Consider the following 21,488-nt stretch of genomic DNA (forward strand, 5'->3'; position numbering starts at 1 on the left):
CTCAACTGTAAAATGAGTTGGAGAAGGAAATAGAAAACCACTCTACTCTTTGCCAAGAATATCCCAAATGGGGTCACAAAGAGTCAGACATGGCTAAAAATGACTAAATGTTCAACAAAAGCTCTAATTCCATGTAAGTTTGTATTCTGACTCTGGCTGGACCAAAAGTTGGTCTTTTAGAATGGAATCCTTTTATTGAGTATGCTGTGAGTCAGTAATTATGCTCGGGCTTTCACTGCCCTTAGTTAAACACACACACACACACACACACACACACACACACACACACACACACACACACACAACTTCAAGCAAAGTTGGGGACATCGCAGACAGTGTTCAAGCATATTGGGCTATATATATAGGGAGTAGAAAGGGCTCTCACATGTCCTTCTAACTCTGAGGTGCTACAATTCTACTTTTCTCAAATAATAAACGTTTGTTACCATTCTCCTCAGTGATCTCAGAAAGAATGCTGCTATAAGCTTTGCAACAGTAAAGGCAAGAGAAATAGGCTTCTAATTGTTTTAATCTTGAGAAAGGAGAAGCAGAAATGGATTCCTTTGAGCACTAACTCAGAACAAAGCAAAAAACAGAAGCGAATAGGGATGGCTTGCCATTTTTACATTTTCTCTCTTACCCTACATCTAGCACAGTGCTTGGCACCCAGTAAATTTTTAATTAATATGTGTTTAAACTGAATAAAATTGTAGGCACCCAAGTCCCTGGACTGTCCCCAGGGTGCTGCCTTGGACAGTTTAGATTTGTATTATATGGATTGGGGCTAGAACTGTGATGTTATTGCTATAGGGAACTCATGGATGAGGAATGCAGCACCTTCTCTGCAACTTCAAGTCATGAAGAGATGTTTAGGGAGGGCACCGATGAGAGGCAAAGTGACTTACCTAGGGTCATACTCTGAGATTGTGCCAAAGGCTAGACTGGAAGCCCCTAATCTTCCTGACTCTCCAGTCTCTGTACTACTCTACCTCTCATTGAGTATTTAAGATGGTTTTAACCATTCCTAGAAACAGGACCTGAAGAGTGGGAGCAGGGAGTGTGAGATCCAAGGGAAGAAAATAACTAGAGAATATTGGACAATATCCTAAGTAAAATGAGCTTCTTCATTTTCACTCTCTTTCTTTCTTAGAGGGCAGAGCTGACTTCTGATAAAGACATGTACCTTGACAACAGCTCTATTGAAGAAGCATCAGGCGTTTATCCTATCGATGATGACGATTATGCATCTGCCTCTGGCTCAGGTAAGAGTGGAAAACCACTTTTATTTCTTTACCACTTAGTGCCTCACCCCTCCCATGGGAAGATCTTGTCTTATTGTTCAACATTAATATATAACACGTTGGTTCTTAAGTGCTGTGATACTACCCAGCTTCCAGAATCCTTTCAGCAGCCTGTCATGTTGTTGATTCACTTTGTTTCACAATAGAGTGGGAGTAAATCTTAGTATATATGTGTGTGTGTTTATATCTCTATATTTTTACATTACACATAAACATACATATACACATCCACACAGAAACTTTTTTTCAAGCTAATTTAGGAGTGAGGTGCCTAATAAAATTATGTGGAAAGTCTTCAGTCAATTTTTATAACAGTAATAATAATAATTTAATAAATCGTGCCTTTAGCTCAACTGTGCTTCCTCTTGAATGTTTTCACTTTGTCTGTTGGTATTTCTAAGATAATACCCAGCTTCTGTTTTAAATATTTTGGGAAATAGTTCTCATGTAATAGTTCAAAGAGTTTATTTATACAGAGAGCCTATTTGAATTTCAATAAGACTTTTAATAAGACATTGAGAGTAATGTCACCTAAAACCTCTATAAGGAAATTAAATGGACACTTACTTGGCAAAACTCCATACCACAGATTAGAAATTAAAGGATAAATCAGAAGCAGTTGGCCTCATTTACTCCCTCTGGGTTGTTCTAGGGGAGGAAAGGAAAATGTACAGTTGAACTGAAAAACATTTGTGATAAACACTATGTAGTCCAATGGCTAATCATTTCACTTGCTCCAGGAACAATCCCAGTGGAAGCTGTGGCCAAGACAAGATTTGATCACAGGGGTAATTAATGTTCTAGTCAGGAAATAGTGTCTAACGGGTTACCATGAAAATCTTTATTGGGATTCTTATTGATTAGAATTTTCATTTGTAATCCCAATGGCCCTGACAACTGCACTGGGCTAAGATTCATGCTTGCCATCTGATTAGCAGACTGGCCCCAAATGCAGAACGACCCAGAAAGATTCAAATTGATCCTCTGCTTGAAGAAAGTCAAGCTATAATATAAGGTGTGTTTTAAAGGGAGAGACAGTAAGACTGAGAAAGAGAGGGAAGTGCTTGCTGACCTAGTAAGTATGAGCTTACAATGCAATCCTGGTATAAAAATAGCCCTTGCTATTCTTAGGGGAGTGATATCTATCTCACATGCAGAACAAGTGGGGTAAAACGTTGCCCATCAGAGCCCCAGTGTCACTCACTAAAACACTATTAATATTTTACAACCATAACATATGGTTTTTCCCTAGTGCCTCAAACATACTTTGTACTTAAGTTATGTTCCAGAGTATCCCAGCACACAATTAATTGGACAAATCTTGTCTCTGTACTGCAGATCTTAGAATTCAGGTTTCAGAAGGGTTCTCTGGAGATCACATAAGTCATTTTGCTGCCTCTGGACATGAGTATGCCCAAGTTATTCTAAAAGATAGACGCTTCTTTTCTTTAATTTTTTTTCTCTTTCTCTGACTGGTAAGATTTAGGAAAAGGAGATTTTGTATCTCTTCTTAATTAAAATTCCCTTTTCAAAGATGTGGATGAAATAGATGAGACATAGAAATCACAGGATATAACCACGATAGATGTGGGTTGAAACATAAAGCCATTATCTTTTAGTTCCTGACTCTAGCATTGGCTTGATCAGAGCTGCAGAAAAAGGTGTGCAAAAGAGCTAGAATATCCATTGTCATACCTTTCTTTGCTTTGAGAATGTTGTTCTTTAAAATTGCAATTATTACCTCTCAGCTTAAGATAATGGTTCTCAAACTTTTCTACTCAAGTGTCCCTAGCCTCTCAATACTGTTGTGAGGAGGTGCTGGAGAGCTCAAGAAAGGCAAATTGTCCCAAATTTCACACCACTGGCTCTCCAAGTTACTTCCCCTCCATTTTCTTCTGGTTTGCCCATTTATCCACTTGCAGCATCACAAAATGGTAGACATGGGAGAGAGGTTGCAGAGTCCATTTAGTTCAATTTGCAACTAGTCTAACGAAGTACTCCCATTGCAATATGCTGAACAAGTGGTCGTTTTCACTTAAAGATGTTCAGCAAAGAGGAACTCTTTATGGGAATAAAACAATAGTCCAGAATCTGGACTTATAAACAAGAGTTTGGAATACTCAGATTGCCATTCTAACTTAATTTCATTTTTTGATGAGGTCAGTAGATAGGTAGATTAGGGGAAGTCTGTAGACATAGTTTACTTAGATTTGTTGGACCATTTGACAGAAGTTTTGTATATTTTTTCTGTGGGAGAAGTTTATATCTAAGTTGAATAGACTGGACACAAAGAGATGTCATTAATGGATTGATGGTAACTTGGGAGGGCAGTCTCTAGAAAAGCACCTAGAAGATTTGTTCTTGGCCCTCTTGTGCTCAATATTTTTATTAGTGCCTTGAATGAAGACATAGATGGCATACTTATAGCTGATGTGATGCAAAGCTAGAAGCAATACTTACTATATTACAGAACCAGGATGCAAAAATATGTATATCAGCAAGAACTATTTTCATTTTCACCTTTATCTCCCCAGTACTTTGTGCATGATAGACACTTATCAAGTATTTGTTGAATTTAAATTGAATTAAAGAAGATGACATTTAATAGAGGTAAATGTTGAGCTCTATTTTTGGGTTCAAAAAATTAATTTCACCAGTACAAAAGGAGAGGAGGTATGGCTAGGAAGCAGTTCATCTGAAAAAAATTGATATTTTAATTGACTTGCAAGTTCAAGATGAGTCAAACATAACATAGGAGCTAATAAAGCTAATGAATTCAGTAAATCCTGAGAGTCCATTCTATTTTTAGATAGCTCTTATTGCTGGAAAGTTTTTCTTATCTCAAGAAGACTTCCACCCATTGTTTTCATTCTGTTATATGGGACTAAGCAGATATTATTTTATTCCCATAGTTGCAAATTGAAATGGGAAAACTACAGCCTGCGGGCCAGATGCAGCCCCCTGAAATGTTCTATCTGGCCCCACGTCATTATTCCTAATCTGACAAATACAATAAGTAGGATACAATACAATGAAACTTCAAAAGAGTTGCCTTAGAAACAGATTGACAGACGAGCATTTCCTTTCCTTTGGCCCCCTCTTTAAAAAGTTTGCCCATCACTACCATAGAGAGTTTCTCTTTACTGGGCATCTTTAAGTGAAAATGACCACTTGTTGAGCAAATTGCAAAGGGGGTATTGGTTGCATTAGTTGTAAGTTGGACCAAATGGACTCTGAGACCTCTTCTGTGTCTGCCATTTTGTGATGCTGAAAGTAGATGAGTGGATAAACTAGGAGAAGATGGAGAGGGAAGTAAGGTGGTATTATTAATAGCATATCCTGGCCTTTCAGGATTTGTGAAATGTTATCTTTAGGTAATCTTCTCCCTTAAAGAAATTCACATATTGCAGTCTCCTTTCATTACAGATTTTTTTTCCACTTGTAATTCACTTTTCATTTTTTCTACTTTGATTTCTTATGTCTAAATGGACTTCTTATATGAAATTTTTTGTTTTTTATTTTATTGATTGCTTTTATTATTGCATCATATTGGCATTTGAAACATCCCTCTTTTTTCCCCTATGCCACAAAGCCATCCCTTTTAACAAAAGTTAAAGAGAGGGGAAAAAAAGCATTTCAGCAAAACCAACCACTTTGACTATGTTTGACACTAAATGCAGTATTTGACACTTTTTACCCCCTCTTTCCTCCCAGCTTCATAAAGAAGGGAGGGAGGTTTATTTTCTCAAATCTACTTTTATACCAAGCTTGGTCATCATAATTATGCTGCATTCAGTTTTCATTTTTTTTTTCTGTTTACATAGTCATTGTATGAATTGGTTTCCTGGTTCTACTTCTTCATCAATTCTTATATGTGCTTCTTCGTATTAATTCATTATGGCATAATATTCCAATGTATTCATGTATTTCAGTTTGTTTAGCAATTCACCAATCAGTAAGAATATATGTTGTTTCCAAATCTTTGCTAGCACTAAAACGGCTACTCTGAAAACTTTGTCGTAACTGCATAAGGGCCCCTTCGACCTGTAGCCTCCAATCAGCTGACATCTTTTGGCCCAAGGGTCTCTTTTAGTCACATTTTTTAGCATAATTCCAAAGTACTTTCCAGGATGGTTGGACAAAATCATAGCTCTACCACCAATGTACTAATGTTCTTTTCTTTTAGAGTCTCCTCAAACACTGATCATTTACACCTTTTGTCATCTCTTTCCAATTTGCTAATTGTGTGTTGAAACCTCATAGTTTTTTCTGTTTAGCCTTTCTATTATTAGTTATTTGGAATAATCTTTTACATGGTTATTGATGGATTGTTATTCTTTTGCGAACCATTTGGCTAATCATTTGCCCACTTATCCATTGGGGAATAGCTATTAGTCATATAAATTTGTGTGTTTTATATATATATATGTATATATATATATATATATATATATACATATATATATATTCTTGGTTATTAGACAATGATCAGATATATCTGATGCAAAAAATCCCATTGTCTGCTCATCCCAGATGCATTGATTTAATTCATTCAAAAGCTTTTCAAATTTTATGTAATCAAAGTTGCCAATTTTATTTTTTGTGATTGCCTCTCTCATTGGCAAAACAATTCTCCCCATATTCATATTAAGAATCTTGCTTTCTTCTAATGCTTTTATAGTATGAACATTGAAATTCAGGTCACCTATCCATTTCAATATTACTATGGAATAAGTTATAAGGTTGTGATATGAACCTAATTTTAATCAAACTATTTTCTAATTTTCCAGCACTTCTTGTCTTTCTCAAGCAATTTGTTTTCCAGCTTACTAACCATTAAATTTTTGAATCTGATTATTCCAAACTCTTGCTTATATAGTCTGGTCTGCTAGTCTACTTTTCTGCTCTTTAATCAACTAGTTTTAAAAGTAACTTCTTTATGACATAATTTGCAGTCTAGAATTACTATTCCCCTTTCATTCCTCTTTTTTATTTTCCTTAAAATTTTAGGATGTTTTTTTACTCCAAATAAATTTGGTAATATTATTTCTAGCTCTATAAAGTATTTCCTTTAGAACTTGATTGGTATAATACAGAATTTGTAAATTAATTTAGATAATATTGCTATTTTTGTTATATTGGAGTGGCTTAACTATGAGCATTGATAGTTCTTTGGGTCTCTTTTAATACAGATCTTTGGAAAAGGATTGTGGTTCATTATTATCTAATGGATAATATAAATATTCTTAGCTCTTTAACCTATTAATTTTTTCATCTCCAGTTCTCATTCAAATGCAAGTAATTTTTTTAAGATTAAGTCATTCATTTTTTGAACAAGTCAAATATATTGTACATAAATAGCTGATGGATTAACAGGCAGGCTGGGAGGAAGGCATACTTGACATGACCATGCTAAACATGCTAAACACAGTTGCAATTGTGTTCTCATCAGGGTCATCTTTCTAACTAATGTATGTTGCAATACATCTGGGCTTTCTTATGACAATCTTATCCAGGTTTCCCCATAAATCTTGCACAGATGATCTCTTCAAGGTTTTAGAGACCTTCCTCTGATTCTTCTAATATCTCATGGTCATCACTGTAACTCTGAGGCTGGCCACATGTTATCCCTTAGTTACAGTTTCCAGGCAGTCATAGTTTTCATGATATTTCTTGGGTCACTTTTTCCAGTTGCTTTTTGCTTCCCCTCTCACATATAAGTCACTGTTAATAATATACTAAGTCTACTTGTCCCACTCATCTATTTTTCCATTGCCCTTCAATTCCCTATAAGTCTTTTTGATGTTCTGCAAGTCTTTGTAGATGACCCTAAGAAGAATTTAGATGTTCACAAGTGAAATGGGCAAAAGAAATGTGAAACTCCGAGCTAAATTGTATCTTTTATTATAAGGTATAATTTTCTAGTAACTGTCATATTTTAAAAGACCTTAATCTAAGGTGGAAGATTAAACTGGGAAAATGTGACACCTTTATATATTAAATGGTAATTTTGAGTTTATTTGTAATTACCTGAGTCCTAGAAGAATCATCTAACCATATAATATGTTGTTGAAGTGAGGAGAGAGGAAGGAATAAAATCCAATTTATGACAAGAGAAACAAAAGCAATAATAATAGTCCCAACATTGATCAAGTCATTCAATAAATGAGTATTTATTTAGCACCTAGCATGTTTATAGAATATTGGAGCCTTACAAAGATTCTCTAATCTAAATGAGAAGATAAAACATGGTCATGTAAAGACATTAGTAGCCACAAATGGAAGAATATGTGAAGTGCCAGGTAATTGATACAGAAAAGAATATTATAGGATTTCAGAGGATGGTAGGGATTATTGTGGATTTGACTAATCAGAAGAGATTTCATGGAAAAGATGAGCCATGAGGAAGAGTGTATGATTCAGATTAACCAATGGGAAGTGAGAGAACATTCTAGGAAGAATGAATGGTATGGAGAGAGATGTAGTCACTCATTAAGCATTAATTAAGTGCCTACTATATATGCTAGACATTGTACTTAATGTTAGGAATATAAATACAAGCAAAAAGAAAGACATGCCCTTACGCTCACGAAGCTTATGTTCTAGTGGGAGAAGTCATATAAAATAAAGCTAAAAAGGGAAAGAGTTGGAGAAAGGGAGAGAAACTAACATAATGCAGAAGTTTGCATTGCAGCCTAGTGAGAAATGAAGAGATGGCTGCTCCAGGCACCTTCCTTAAGTGGAGATTCTGGGGAGAGCCATCTAATCAGAGAGAGGCTTGAGGGGCAGAAAGTATTTCAAAATTATAAAACTCAGCGTTGAAATGGTCTTTAAAGGATGAAAATGTTTCTAAGGTGTGATAGAGATGCAGAGCCAGGAAGTTGCAAGGTACCTTAAATGACATCCCTCTCCAACCCTATCCCTCTACTTTTAAAAAAAAATCCTTACTTTCTGTCTTGAAACCAATACTGTTTATTGGCTCCAACACTGCTCCTCTGCCTTGAAACCAATACACATTACTGATTCTAAGATGGAAGGGAAGAACTTGGAAATAAGTAATCTGAAGAAGCTAGTTGACTTTCATCTAGCAAATAATTAACTTTAAAAAAGAACATGGAGGCTGAAACTCATAAATCTCCAAGAATTATATGAGTCAAAAGAGAGCACTGAAATGGAAGGATTGTGGTCTCTAGGTAAGAAAACTACATGAAGGTATGAATTGCCAAGGTTCTTCAGAGCACCAGGCTTCCGTTTTGTGTCACTTTTTTCATTCCAGTGTGATGAAGTCAAGAGGTAATACAAAATATTAGATGGAAAACTAACCTTAGAGCCAGGAAGATCTCGGTTCAAATCTCACCTCTGACACATACAGATAATAAGTTCATAGGTAAAGTGCTTAACCTCTCTTTGCTTTAGGCAGCTCTAAGAGTATAAAAAACTTTTAGAAAAAGTGCCAACCTGTGTTGGTGATAGAGGGAGATTTCTCAAGTGAGAGTTCATCATACTAATAAAATCTAATTCCTGTCCTCTTTCATTTCCAGAGGAAAACTGGAGCCACAAAAACGGAGGTTGACTATTTTACAAGAACAGCACTATTCTCAGCGTCAGATAATGTTCTAGCTCTGTTTCCTATTTTTTCGTATTGATTTTTGTTTGTTGTTTTAGGAGCTGAGGAGGAAATAGTAGAAAGTCCACAGATGCCAACGTCTCGAACAATTCCAAAGATACCATTCACTAGTGATGCTCCAAAAGTTGAGACAACGACACTGAAAATACAGACTAAGATTCCTGCTCAAACAAAGGTATGAGTTCTTGATCATCCTAATGTGTTTTCATTGTTTGGGTTTTTTAAAATTGTAGAGGATATGTGGCAGCTAGCTGGCTCAGTAGATAAGACTCCAGTACTAAAGCAGAAGGTCCTAGGTTCAAATCTGGCCTCAGACACTGCCTACCTGTGTGACCCTGGGTAAGTCACTTAACCCCCATTGCCTAGCCCTTACCATTCTTCTACCTAAGAACCAATACTTTGTATTCTAAGACAGAAGGTAAGGGTTTTTTAAAAAAAAATTATTTTCCAAGTAAATTTTAATCTGGTTTGGACCACAGTGTTGGAGTCCTTGTGTTTGACATCTCTATTGTACACGACAGAAATCACTGGTCCAATCTCCTTTCAGACCAAGAAAATAAATGGTTATGTGATGTTGTACCCTTGTCATACTTTCGGTTATTATTCAGTTGTTTTTCAATTGTGTCCAACTCTTTGTGACCCCAATTGGGGTTTTCTTGACAAAGATCCTGGAGTATCTCTTTTTTTCCTCCCAATATTACCCACATCTTAAATATGAGGAAACTCAGATCAAATGGTTATACTGACTTTCCCAGAATAACAGTCAGGTCTCCTAACTCCAACCAGTGCTCTAGCCACCATTCTCTCTAGGTTAAATAACGTGCTCATAGTCACACATAGTTATAATAAGTGTATGAGGTGGGATATTAACTCCAGTATTCAAGTCTTTCAAGGTTAGTTCTCTATCTGCTGCACATATTGCCTCTTACTACTATTACCATGTTTCTTTTCTATATATAGTATACAGAAAAAGTATATATACACCACTACTATTACCACTATTACCACTACTACTACCACAGGCTGAATTGAATTCAGTGAAGGGGAGACAAGTTAGGAATGGAGAGATGTAGAGGGGAGGGCAAAGGGGGAAAGGAGACAGGTGAGAGAAGGAAAGATATAGGTAGAGAGAGACAAGCAAACAGATAAAACCTACCTTTCTGACATGATTGGAAAATTATCTCACTAATTTTCAACAACAGAGAGAATTAGGGAAACTATACAATGAGGGCAGAGATGAAAATTCCCTAAATGCCCTTGGACTAATTTCACCAAGTGGGGAGAGGGTGGGAATCTTCCCACTTAGAGCCTCTTACTTTAAGGGCTAAGAGTCTATGAGTTGCTCCTCTTTTTATTTTAATTTCATTAGGAAGAATTCTTTGGAATTTGCTGGTACTTCTCATGTCTGGCACTTTTGTGGACATGAATGATTAACTGTAGACCTGAATGAAGTTGGACTCAAGAATTCAGTTTCATACATGATGATTCAGCAAGCCCTTTAGTTCTCATTGCCACCAAGATAGGAGTGCATATTTAATACCATTGGTAGATCTGAAGAGAGAGAGACAGAGGCAGAGAGAGAAAGAAAAAGTAAGAAAGGCAAGAACTATTATTTTTCTCTTTCCTGCAGTTACTAACATGGTCTCTTGTTATAGCTTGAGAAATGTTTATTGAATGGAAAAAAATGGAATGGAGGGATAATGAAAAGGAGATGGAAGGTTAGAGTAAGACAGGAAAGAGAATAGAAGCAGGGAGGAGGAGCGAGAAAACAAAAAGGGAAGAAGGGAGGGTAAGGAGAGGAGAAAGTGAAAAGAAAAGGGGGGCAAAGAAGGGGGAGGAGAAGAAAAAATGCAAACGATAAAGAATGGATTATGAAGCTACTAAATTCTAATCTGAGTGTCGATGTTATGAATGTCCAGGATTGCTGCTGCTAAGTTTTTGCCATTTCCTGCCTTTTCAGTGAAGGATCACAATGTGTAGGTTTTAGTAATTGAATCTCAAGATTTGCAAGTTTTAGGCAAAAACAGCCCTCTTGGCTATTATTCACATTATTAATAAAGATGTCAGACCTATGGCTGTGTGTATGTAAAGGGAAAGAAATATTTTGAGCATCATATGGCCTGTTTAAAAAATCAGTTCTGTGTTTTGGTTGTTTTTTTTCTGGTGACTGCAAACTCTTTTCTTGATATAGGATCAAGGCAAGAGAGGCAAATTGATACCAGATCAAAAAGTTCAGAAGTTAAAGATCTCCAAACATAGTTAATTCATTCATAGCTCCAGTTGCTGTATATGCTGGACGAGGTCCTACCCATAAATCACATTAATTGAAAGTTCGGTTATGCAGCAACATGGTGCAGTTAATGTAGCCTCCAGGATTTTGAACGATGTCTTCAATGTACATTTTGAATTTGAAAGCTTCCCTTAGTTTCACTGTGGCACTGATGCAGGATATTGCATGTCACTGTTTTGACAGTCTATCTACTTATTAAATTATAAACAACTGGGAAGCAGTCAGGTGTTTGTTTAAGCAAAGTCTTGCCCATCCGTTACTCCCGTTTCATTTCCGTGGAATTTAAACTAGAGATGGATGTGACAAATCTTTAATTGGCTGCGTTTAATTGCTTATGCTGCCTAGTCTTAATTTGATTTGGCAGACATATGGAACTTCGAAGGCATCAAAACAGCATATCAAGTAACTCTCTATATCTTACAATGATTTATTTTCCTCTTAATGATGCGGTCTTGCAATGCTGTACCTGTTTCTTTATACTCACTCTATTAAAATTTAAACTCAGAGCAAGCTATTTGGAGTGTTTGGAGATTTGGGGAAAGTTTGGGGCTGATTAGCAGTTCAGTGATACTGCTCACAGCAAGCCAAATTCTTGCAAACAGAAATGTGTACTCTCTTTTGTGTGGCCTTAGACTAAATCAGAAGTGGCAGGTGGTCCAATATAGATGACTTAAGGGCAATTAGAACCTGAGGACCATTTCATATGATTCCCTGTAGTATGAGACAAGGATAGCACGGGAAACTTAAAATTTCAAGGTATCTGCCAACTTCTTTTCAGCCAATAGGTTCAGCCTTGTTTTCCAGTAAAATGATTTTAGAGGTCCATGGACTTAGGACCTAGATAATCCACAAACTGGATATTTATTCCAGGAATAATTGAGCTGCCTATCTGCCAGTGGGACAACCGATCAAAGCCAGGCTTCTATTGAGATAGTTTGGCAAGAAGAATTGAGCATAAGACACTTGAGAAATGGAAAGAACTCCCTCTATTATGCATTGCAAATTAAATTTGCCAGTTTTCTTTTGACTTTGTCTTGGCATATGAAGGCCTGGGAATTCCTTGTGAGACACTGAATTGTTCTAGGCTTACTCTAGAATATAGTTAATCCAAATCTCATGAATGCCTCATGTAGCAGTGAGAAGATAATTTTTCCATGGTCCTTTAACTATGGATTCATATTGTGTTAATATTGAATTAATATGAATTAAGGGTTGGAAAGTAAGGTTATCAACCATCTAAAAGGTCTGGTTGCACATTGTTGCTTACTGAAAAATCACTGTTGGGAGTAATGGCATATGAAAAACTAATAAACCTAACCTCTCTAGTCAAGTCAACAAAACCAGCATTTGTTAAGTGCTTACTATGTGCCAAGCACCAAGGTTGCAAATATAATCAGAAAAGTAAAATAGCCCTTGTCCTCAGGGATCTTACATTCAAATGGCAGAAAATAACTGTATAAAGAAATTGGAAAGTAGATAAAGGATTAGAGGCAGCTGAGTGGCTAAATGGATTGAGAGCCAGGAAGTCCTGGGTTCAAATGTAGTCTCATACACTTGCTAGTTTTGTGACCCTTGGCATTTAACCCCCATTGCCTAGCACAATGTTTCTCAAACTTTTTTGGCCTACCGCCCCCTTTCCAGAAAAAAATATTACTTAGCACCCCCTGTCACATACTATCACTGCCCCCTTATAGTCATTCACCACCCCCAAATGCACCTGTGGCCATATCACCATCCCCCTGGATCTCTGTAGCACCCACCAGGGGGCGGTGGTGCCCACTTTGGGAATCACTGGCCTAGCCCTTACTGTTCTTCTGCCTTGGAGGGGTACAGATTTTTTTTAATAAAAGGAGGGGAGGGAGAAGGGATGGTAGAGAGGCTAAAATTCTCTTTGGAGAAAAATGAGCCAGGGCTAGGCTGAACACTTTCCTTAAATAGAGATTTTCACAGACGGCATCCCATCAGAGAGAGAAGCTGCAGAGAATCAAGGTTCTTCCAGTGGGTGAATTTCGGGGTCCAAGAGAGCATCAGGATGAAAATCTGGGGCATGGTAGAGGTAAAGCCTGCAGAGAAATGAGAAAAGACTGGCCTAAACACTTTCCTTAAATGGAGGTTTCTGGTAGGAGCCATCTAATCAGGGGAATGGACCACAGTGGTAAAGGTAGATCTGCTCATCACTGTACCATTTTTATTCATGCCTTCCTCTTTTATTTTTTTAAGGGCATTGACCACCATGGCTAATAAAATAGTACTGGACTAACAGAACCTTTAAAACTTAGTTTTAAATCCAGCTTTGCCACCAAGTAGCTCTATATGGACGGTCTTAGACAAATCAGTTGCTTCATTTCCTTATCTGCAAAATGAGAAGAGTTGAGTAGATGACTTTAAAGTTCATAGATTCCAGCTCTAAAATTCTATAAATCTGTGGATCCCTCTTTGGGATTTTGTAGATTCTGACCAAATCTCTGCCCCAACTTTTTCCCCTCTTTTTTATGTCATCATAAGACATGGCTTTTAAAGACCTTTTATCAAATCAGTTACCTTTCTTTTTACTTTTTTATCCTTCTAGACTCATATTATCCCTCCACACTCTACATGTCTAGCACTATGCTTCTGGGTTCGCAGCTAATCATAATTACATGCTTTTTAGGCTTTAATTATGTACTGCTTTAATGGAACTTTTTTCAAGTTTTTTAGGTTCTCTAGAGAGTTGTACTTTATCTTCCATATGATCCATACTTCCTCTTATGCTCACAATTAGATTTGATGACGGTGGTCCAGATGGTTAGGCCTCATATTTAGATGGGAAATATGGAAAAGACTAAGATGTATTAATATACAATTCCTATAAATGTAACCATGCTAAAACAATTTTCTTTAAATGTCAAACACATGGAGATATGGAAACCAGATAAGCAAAGTAACTGGCAAGTCTATTGTTTTGATATTTCTATTTATAAGCTCATAGGATTTCATGGATCTTGAGCTGGAAGGACCTTAGAGACCACTGAGTCCAACTCCATTTTTTTATAGACAAAAAAAAATTCAGTTCCAGAGATGTTAAGTAGCTTATACAACAGAATGTATCATACACACTGTTCATCCATTATAATTTTACTAATCAAAAAGAAGACAGAAAAATGATGCTTCCTATAATAAAGTCTTATGAATACTAAACTAATCATCAAATTACTTCATTTTTATTGTTTCCTTCATTCTTTGTGAATAGTATTAATAGAATTTTAGAGTTAGAAGAAACTTTTGCAATTGTAGAATTCAAGAATTGGAACATCCTCAAAGATCATCTAGTTCAGAGAAGTCAAAATCCTGACCTACCTCAAGTGGCTTGCAAAACTCCCCAGCAAAGCCTGAATCAGATTAAACTATAATTGGGAAACATTTGACAAAATAAATAAAAATACTAGTAGGGATCCTTTTCTGTTTGAGTTTGAGAGCACTCTGTAGTCCATCTCTTTGAGATATGAATCACTTCAAAAACATCTCCCAAGAAGTAGTCACCCAAACTTTATTTGAAGTCCTGCAATGACAGGAAAACCACTGTTCCCAGAAGCAACCAATTACATTGTTAGATAGCTCTAATTATTAAGATGTTTTTCCTCATACTGAATTAGAACATGACTTCTTGAATCCATTGGTCTTAATTTTTTATTTGTGAGCTAAGTAGAAAATAAATATAATTTCTCTTTTCCATGAGATTTTTTCAAATATGTAAGGACAATGATGACATTTTTTTCCTTCTTCCCCTCCCCGCCAAAAAAGCCTTTTTATTTTTAGAATAAACATACCTAGTTCCATCCTGATTCTGTGCAGCTCAGCTTTCAATATCCCTACGAAAATATGGTACCCATAGCTAAAGCACAGTACTCTAACACTGGCTTGATCTGAACAAAACAGGGGCCTTCTCAATGGCCTCAGTGGCTATAATTTGTATTCTTTAATATAGCCAGATATCATATTAGCATTTTTTAAACTAAAAAACAAAACCCCTTTACCGTCTGCCTTGGCATCAATGCTGAGTGTCAGTTCCATGGCAGAAGAGCAATAAAAACTAGGCAATTCAGGTTAAAACTTGTCCAGTGTCACACAGTTAGGAAATGTCTGAGAGCAGATCTGATCCCAGGATATCCTGTATCCAGGCTTAGCTCTCTATCCACTGAGCCACCTAGCTGTCCCTCATATTAGCATTTTGACAGGCATTTTACACTATTGATTCATATTCAAATTTTAATATAAATCCTACAGGGATCTTTGAGGAACCTCGGTGGCATAGTCCTTACAATGACTGAAACTTGGAGTCAAGATAACCTGAATTCCTGTCTTGCTTCTAAGACTTACTAACTTTGTGACCCTTGACAAGTCCCTTAAATCATGCCATTTTATTTCCTCACCTGTATAAAAGGAGAAAATAATAATATCTAATTTATAGGGTGCTGTAAGGGTCAATTTAGACACAGTAAGCACTTTATGTATGTTAAAGCATTATATAACTTATAGTTTTTTTATTTTTATTATTATTATTGTATCCTCAGTAAGAGTTAAGCAAACTATCTTCAGAATCCCATTGAGTTGGACCACATTGAAATGTTAAATTTTACTTCTAATGAGATTAAAAAAGATTTTTTGTTCCTTTCCTGCATCCAAAAACCCTTTTCCATAACCTTGTTTGCCTCATTTTCATCATCTGTAAAATGAGCTGAAGAAGGAAACCAACAACTATAGTCCACTCTTCATTTTACAGGTGAAGATTCTAAGAAACAGAGAGATGAACTTCCCCCCCCCCCCCATATTTTGCAGAATAATACAGCTCTTCAATCTGATCTCTGCTATCATTAGATGGACGTATACTTAACTGATTTTAAGTGGATTCTCACCTGACAATTAGATAGATTTTTAGGAGCTCACACAAGTAACAAGTAAGCAGAGTCTTGATTTCCAATGCAGGGAGATTCTCCTTCTAAACCTACACATATAAGGTAGGTACAGAATGAAAGAGGGAGGAAGAATACTGGTTCCAGAGTCACCCAGATTTAAGTCCTGGTCCTGACATCCTCCATATGACCTTGGGCAAGTCATTTTGGCTTCTATTAGTTGAGAGATCTGGCCTCTAGATATGGCTCCCGAAGCCTCTGCCAGTTTTAGGTCCAAGATTGAATAGCTCTTTCCATGATTTATGTTGACACAACCATTAGGACTTCTGCCCTTCATGATCATTTCTTAAATAATGGCAGTCTTACAATGTACACATAACTGTAGCATCTTTTTCTTCTTCTTTTTTTTTTTTTTTAGTTTTTAAACCCTTAACTTCTGTGTATTGACTTATAGGTGGAAGATTGGTAAGGGTAGGCAATGGGGGTCAAGTGACTTGCCCAGGGTCACACAGCTGGGAAGTGTCTGAGGCCGGATTTGAACCTAGGACCTCCTGTCTCTAGGCCTGGCTCTCAATCCACTGAGCTACCCAGCTGCCCCCGTATCTTTTTCTTCTAATAAGCTTTTGGCTTGAAAATTCTTTTCTTTTATTCCTCCCCAAAATTCAGTCACCTGAAGAAATTGACAAGGAGAAAGTTCGCATCTCAGACTCCGGCACAAAGATTGAGACACCTGATGAAGACACAAATGTGTATACTGAGAAGCACTCGGACAATCTGTTTAAGAGGACAGAAGTACTGGCAGGTGAGCTGCTTTTTGTATATTAGCCAGCTCCATTATCCCCTACCCCAGTCCAAAAGATATGGAGAAGAGGGTGGGAAACAGAGATATGAAATGACAATAAATGCAGAGTAGAGACATCCACAGTCAAAGGAATGCTGAGTGACTTCTGGACTGGGACTCACCATCCTATCCCAGACAATCCTCAAAATCTTTCCTTATGAGCCATGAGATGGCTGCTATGCCAGTCATCGGAGAAGATCTGGTGAACATCTAATGGAAATAACAGAGGGGAAGCAAAAGAAGAGAGGATAATTGAGGAGGTTGTTATACTGGTCTAGAGGGGCCTTGTGATGTCCAACCCTATTCTAGTTCATCTTTAATCCAAAAGAGGCCTGGAACAATTTAGTCCTTGAACCAGATTGGACTTTGAATTAACAATGGAGCATACTTGAACTCTTAGGATTAGATTGGCACAGGACCAGTTTTCAAATATGTAGGGGAAAGATGCCATTTGTTATTTTGTTGCTTTAATTATGGTGATCATTTGCTGGAGACAGAGGCAATAAAATTACCTGGGTTGTCGTTGGGTGTTTTTTTTTTATTTTGTTATACCAAGATTGCTACTCAAGATGGTTACTCATGGGAATTTGCCAATGGCCATTGATAATCTGGCTACAGATTTCACAGTCAAGATGCATGTGAGGGGGCTTTTCACTCGATTATCTGTATACTCCATATGTTTTATATCTAGTCTCAGAGGATTCCTGAGCAACTGAGAACCTGATAACAATATACAACCTTGGAAGCCAACCTGTGTTGAATGTTAGAGAGCTTGAATAGTTAGATTTGCAGCATTTCTTAAAACTGGGGTTGGTTTGAGAGGTGACCTATTTAAAAGATAATTAGTTGTCAGTTCTTTCATCTTAAATTAGTGTCTTTAAAAAATGCCACCTGGTAGGAATAAATGATCACTTTTTTGGAGTGATAACACCCTCAATTTTACAGGTTTGGGTTGACGTTTATAGCAGGCAATATTTCCCTATTGCATTATATGCAATACATAGTTGATGTGTTGACAGTAGGAGATTTCCTCTCAAATGCTGTTTTAATAATTTTAGGGAGCAAAATGGAGAAATCTGAGTTATGTCTATAAAAGTGATTGATCTCCATTTTTTCATGAATAATTACAAACAGCCTTTAAGAATCTAGTTTCTGATTTCATCTGATAGAAGTATTCTTACTTGATCTGAAGTGGATTTGTACCTCAGATAATTAGGTGGATTTAAGAATATCTGATGGATTAAATGAGATAAAGAAATCTAGGACTAGAAAAGTAATTTAAAGAACAAAATAAATTCTTTTTTCATGACCATCCTTAGCAAATGAAATGAATGTAAATAGAAATCCATCAGTTAAAAGAAGGATAATTAGAGAATTCAGATGTGAAATTTCAGTGTAAAAGATAACAGCATTTTGGAGTTTGGAGTTAGCTGTGGTTTAATAATCATGGCCAAATTTATCTTCTGGTTGAGGCTTTTGGAGAATATTGTTAACACTAATCAAAGAAAGTGTCCTACCTTCCCCAAGCTCGTCAGATTTACATAATTACCTAGTTGCTTCATTGCATCAAGCTAGTTTCATAAAGGTTCAGTTTGGGAATTAAGCCCTTTATAAAAGTACAAATGCATTCAGCCTGATAAATCTGGTTTCTACACTCTTTTGCATCTCTTTTTGACAGTAGTCTTTCTTTTGTTGTTTTGTAGCTGTCATTGCTGGTGGAGTTATTGGCTTTCTCTTTGCAATTTTCCTTATCTTGCTGTTGGTATATCGCATGAGGAAGAAGGATGAAGGCAGCTATGACCTTGGAGAACGGAAACCATCCAGTGCTGCTTATCAAAAGGCACCTACTAAGGAGTTTTATGCGTGAAACTTCCATTTAGTGTCTCTATTTATGAGATCACTGAACTTTTAAAAATAAAGCTTTTGCATAGAATAATGAAGATCTTTGTTTTTTTTTTTTTCATTAAAGAGCCATTCTGGCACCTTTATGATAAAGTCCCATTGTATTTAAAACTTTTCATGTATTCCTTTAGAACAACATAAAATTAAAACTTAACATCTGCAGTGTTCTGTGAATAGCAGTGGCAAAATATTATTTTATAAAAAGAAAAAACCTCAATGTTCACGGAATCATTTTAAACCTTTATGCGTAAATATGAAAACAATGATCTGATTGTTTTATCCTATGGTTCGATGATGAAAGTTGTTTAATTTTTGTCAGCATGTCTCAGATCAGTCTTACAAGTTAGTCTTATTTCATTAATTTATCTGTTTCTTACCCCACCACCTCCCCACCCCCCACCCCCGGCTCCTTTTCTTCTCTTGCCCCTTCCTCCTTTCTCACCCTCCTTCCCCCACCCCAGTTTACCTTTTGTAGCTGTCATGGTGCAATTTGTCTTTGGATAATTCAGATAAAGGTAATTTAGTGTAAATGTGATTTTCAGAGATGTCAGCTTCACCTCCACTTTGTATAAATTTCTGAGTGTTGGAATATCCATTTTACACTTGCTTTGTTTCTCAGTGTACCTGTAGCTGCAGACAGATTTATAACAGCATATTAAGGTGTAAAATTGGGTTGTTATCACAAAAACTGTACAGTCGTATCTTTACCAGTCAGATCTTCCTTCAGGAGGAGCTGGTGTAAGTTACTGACAAACCTAAGCCGACCCAAAGACCCTTAACAGTATTCCGAGAAGTTGCTGCAGATTCCTATGGTCACTGTATTTGTTAATTTCTTGCAATTTGAAGGTACGAGTAGGGGTTTAAAGAAAACAAATCAGTTTTTGTTCTTTAAAAACATGCATTTAAGTTGTAAACGTCTTTTTAAGCCTTTGAAGTGCCTATGATTCTATGTAACTTGTCGCAGACTGGTGTTAATGAGTATATATAACAGTAAAAAACAAAAAAGAAGTTGGTATTTTATAAGCACAGACAATTCTAATGGTAACTTTTGTAGTCTTATGGATAGACATAAATTGTAATTTGGGAACATAAACACTACTGAATAAATCATGTGGCCTAATATGGAAAATGTCATTGTTATAGATTTTACACATTTTCGACCAAATGTACACCTTTCCCCATCAACTTCTGATTCTGTTTATTATCACGAATGACGTGGGTTTGATTTCAGGGGGTGCTATTTGTAACTCAAGACCAAAGAAGCCATTGATGAGGCTGTTTTGTAGCAAGACTCCCTTCTGAATTAGCCAGAGGAAACCCGAATAGATCATCTCGTATGTGTGTGTGCGCGCATGTTAGTGTAAAAATTTGGAAGGTTGCCAATGAATTATGAGGCTTGCAACCTCTATAGAATAGCTGATGGCAATCTGAGATAGACTCCTGCTTTTTGCAGATAACTCTTTTCAGGACTATGGGTTCTAAAGGTATGAAAGGGGGTTTTCCTGAATGAGATATCTGAGGCTTAGTCATTGGTTTGATTTGCCTTTAAATTTTTTGCTTCATCTCTCTCCTGAAAGCTTAACAGAAGCATAATATAGTTCCCTCCAAAGAGGGTGAAATTGTATCTTTCTCTCTACATGGCAGAAAGGCCTGGCTGTTGAGTATCCAAATGGGGGGAAAGCAACTTATATGTTATGAGAAGAACATGGCGTGTGTCTCCACTGTGTTTATCTTTTAGACATTACCTACTTCAGTTAACCAAAGCTTGCTCTCTCTCTTTTTTAATTCTGACCCACCAATTTAGGAATAAAAATATCAGTAGTAAAATTTTTCTGGAGTGCAACTCACTTGATAATGGATGATCCACTTTTCTGGGAGCTTCTTTGAGTTCTCATAGAACCTCAGAGGGTCCCTCCCAAAAGCAAACACCAGAGCATTGTCTTCTTAAACTCTAATGGCCTTAACACTCAAGATTATGTCCAATGAGTGTAGAAACAATCTCATTTTTTAAAAAGTGTAAAGAAAATTACAGCATGTTTTGAAGTTACTCAATGTCCATCCATTACTAAAAAGTTAAGAATGTAGTGGAAATACCTCTCATTGTACTAAGGGCAGTGAAATTCAAATCCTACAACTGCTTGGAATCACTGTGCCAGGAAAAGGAAATTCTGGCAAATATTTTGTCACTGCTGTAAAGCAAAGTATTTGTTAAAGTGCCAAAATAAAGTCTGTCATGCCTAAAGTAAAAATTCATTTGTACAGTCTGACATCCAATTTTCTTCCACCGCATGATGTTTGTTCTTCCACTGTGTTTTTATATTTTCAAATTTGGTACATAAAAAGTATTAGCTATAGTCACTGAAGGCAGGGAAAACTTGAAAAGTCAATCTTAAAATGCATCTTGAGTTCTTGCTGTTTGACTAGCTACCAGAAGAAAACAATATTTTTCTTCCCCTTTTGAGCATTGCTCTCGTGTTTAGGGCATGTAGTAACAGATACTTGGAAATTTCCCAAGTTCTGTATAAATGGAGACAGGATGAGTTTTGTTTTTATTTTTAAGGTTCCATCTGCCATTAAAGAGTAGATTACTGGGGATCAAACATATGATTTGTCTAATAAAACTAAGCTTAGTTCCAAA

General features: G+C 36.6%; 1 protein-coding gene across 1 annotated transcript in view; it reads left to right on the forward strand.

Moving 5' to 3' along the window:
* Positions 1-21,099, forward strand: part of SDC2 (syndecan 2) — a 133,498-nt gene extending 112,399 nt beyond the window's left edge. The window contains exons 2-5 of the mRNA XM_044668496.1: positions 1,151-1,262; positions 8,967-9,103; positions 16,774-16,909; positions 18,652-21,099. Coding sequence (XP_044524431.1) covers positions 1,151-1,262; positions 8,967-9,103; positions 16,774-16,909; positions 18,652-18,815 — 549 coding nt within the window. The 3' untranslated portion in view covers positions 18,816-21,099. The remainder of the gene's footprint in view (positions 1-1,150; positions 1,263-8,966; positions 9,104-16,773; positions 16,910-18,651) is intronic.
* Positions 21,100-21,488: the final 389 nt, after the last annotated feature.

The sequence above is a fragment of the Gracilinanus agilis genome, chromosome 1 (assembly GCF_016433145.1).
Source record: "Gracilinanus agilis isolate LMUSP501 chromosome 1, AgileGrace, whole genome shotgun sequence".
Classification (NCBI taxonomy): domain Eukaryota; kingdom Metazoa; phylum Chordata; class Mammalia; order Didelphimorphia; family Didelphidae; genus Gracilinanus; species Gracilinanus agilis.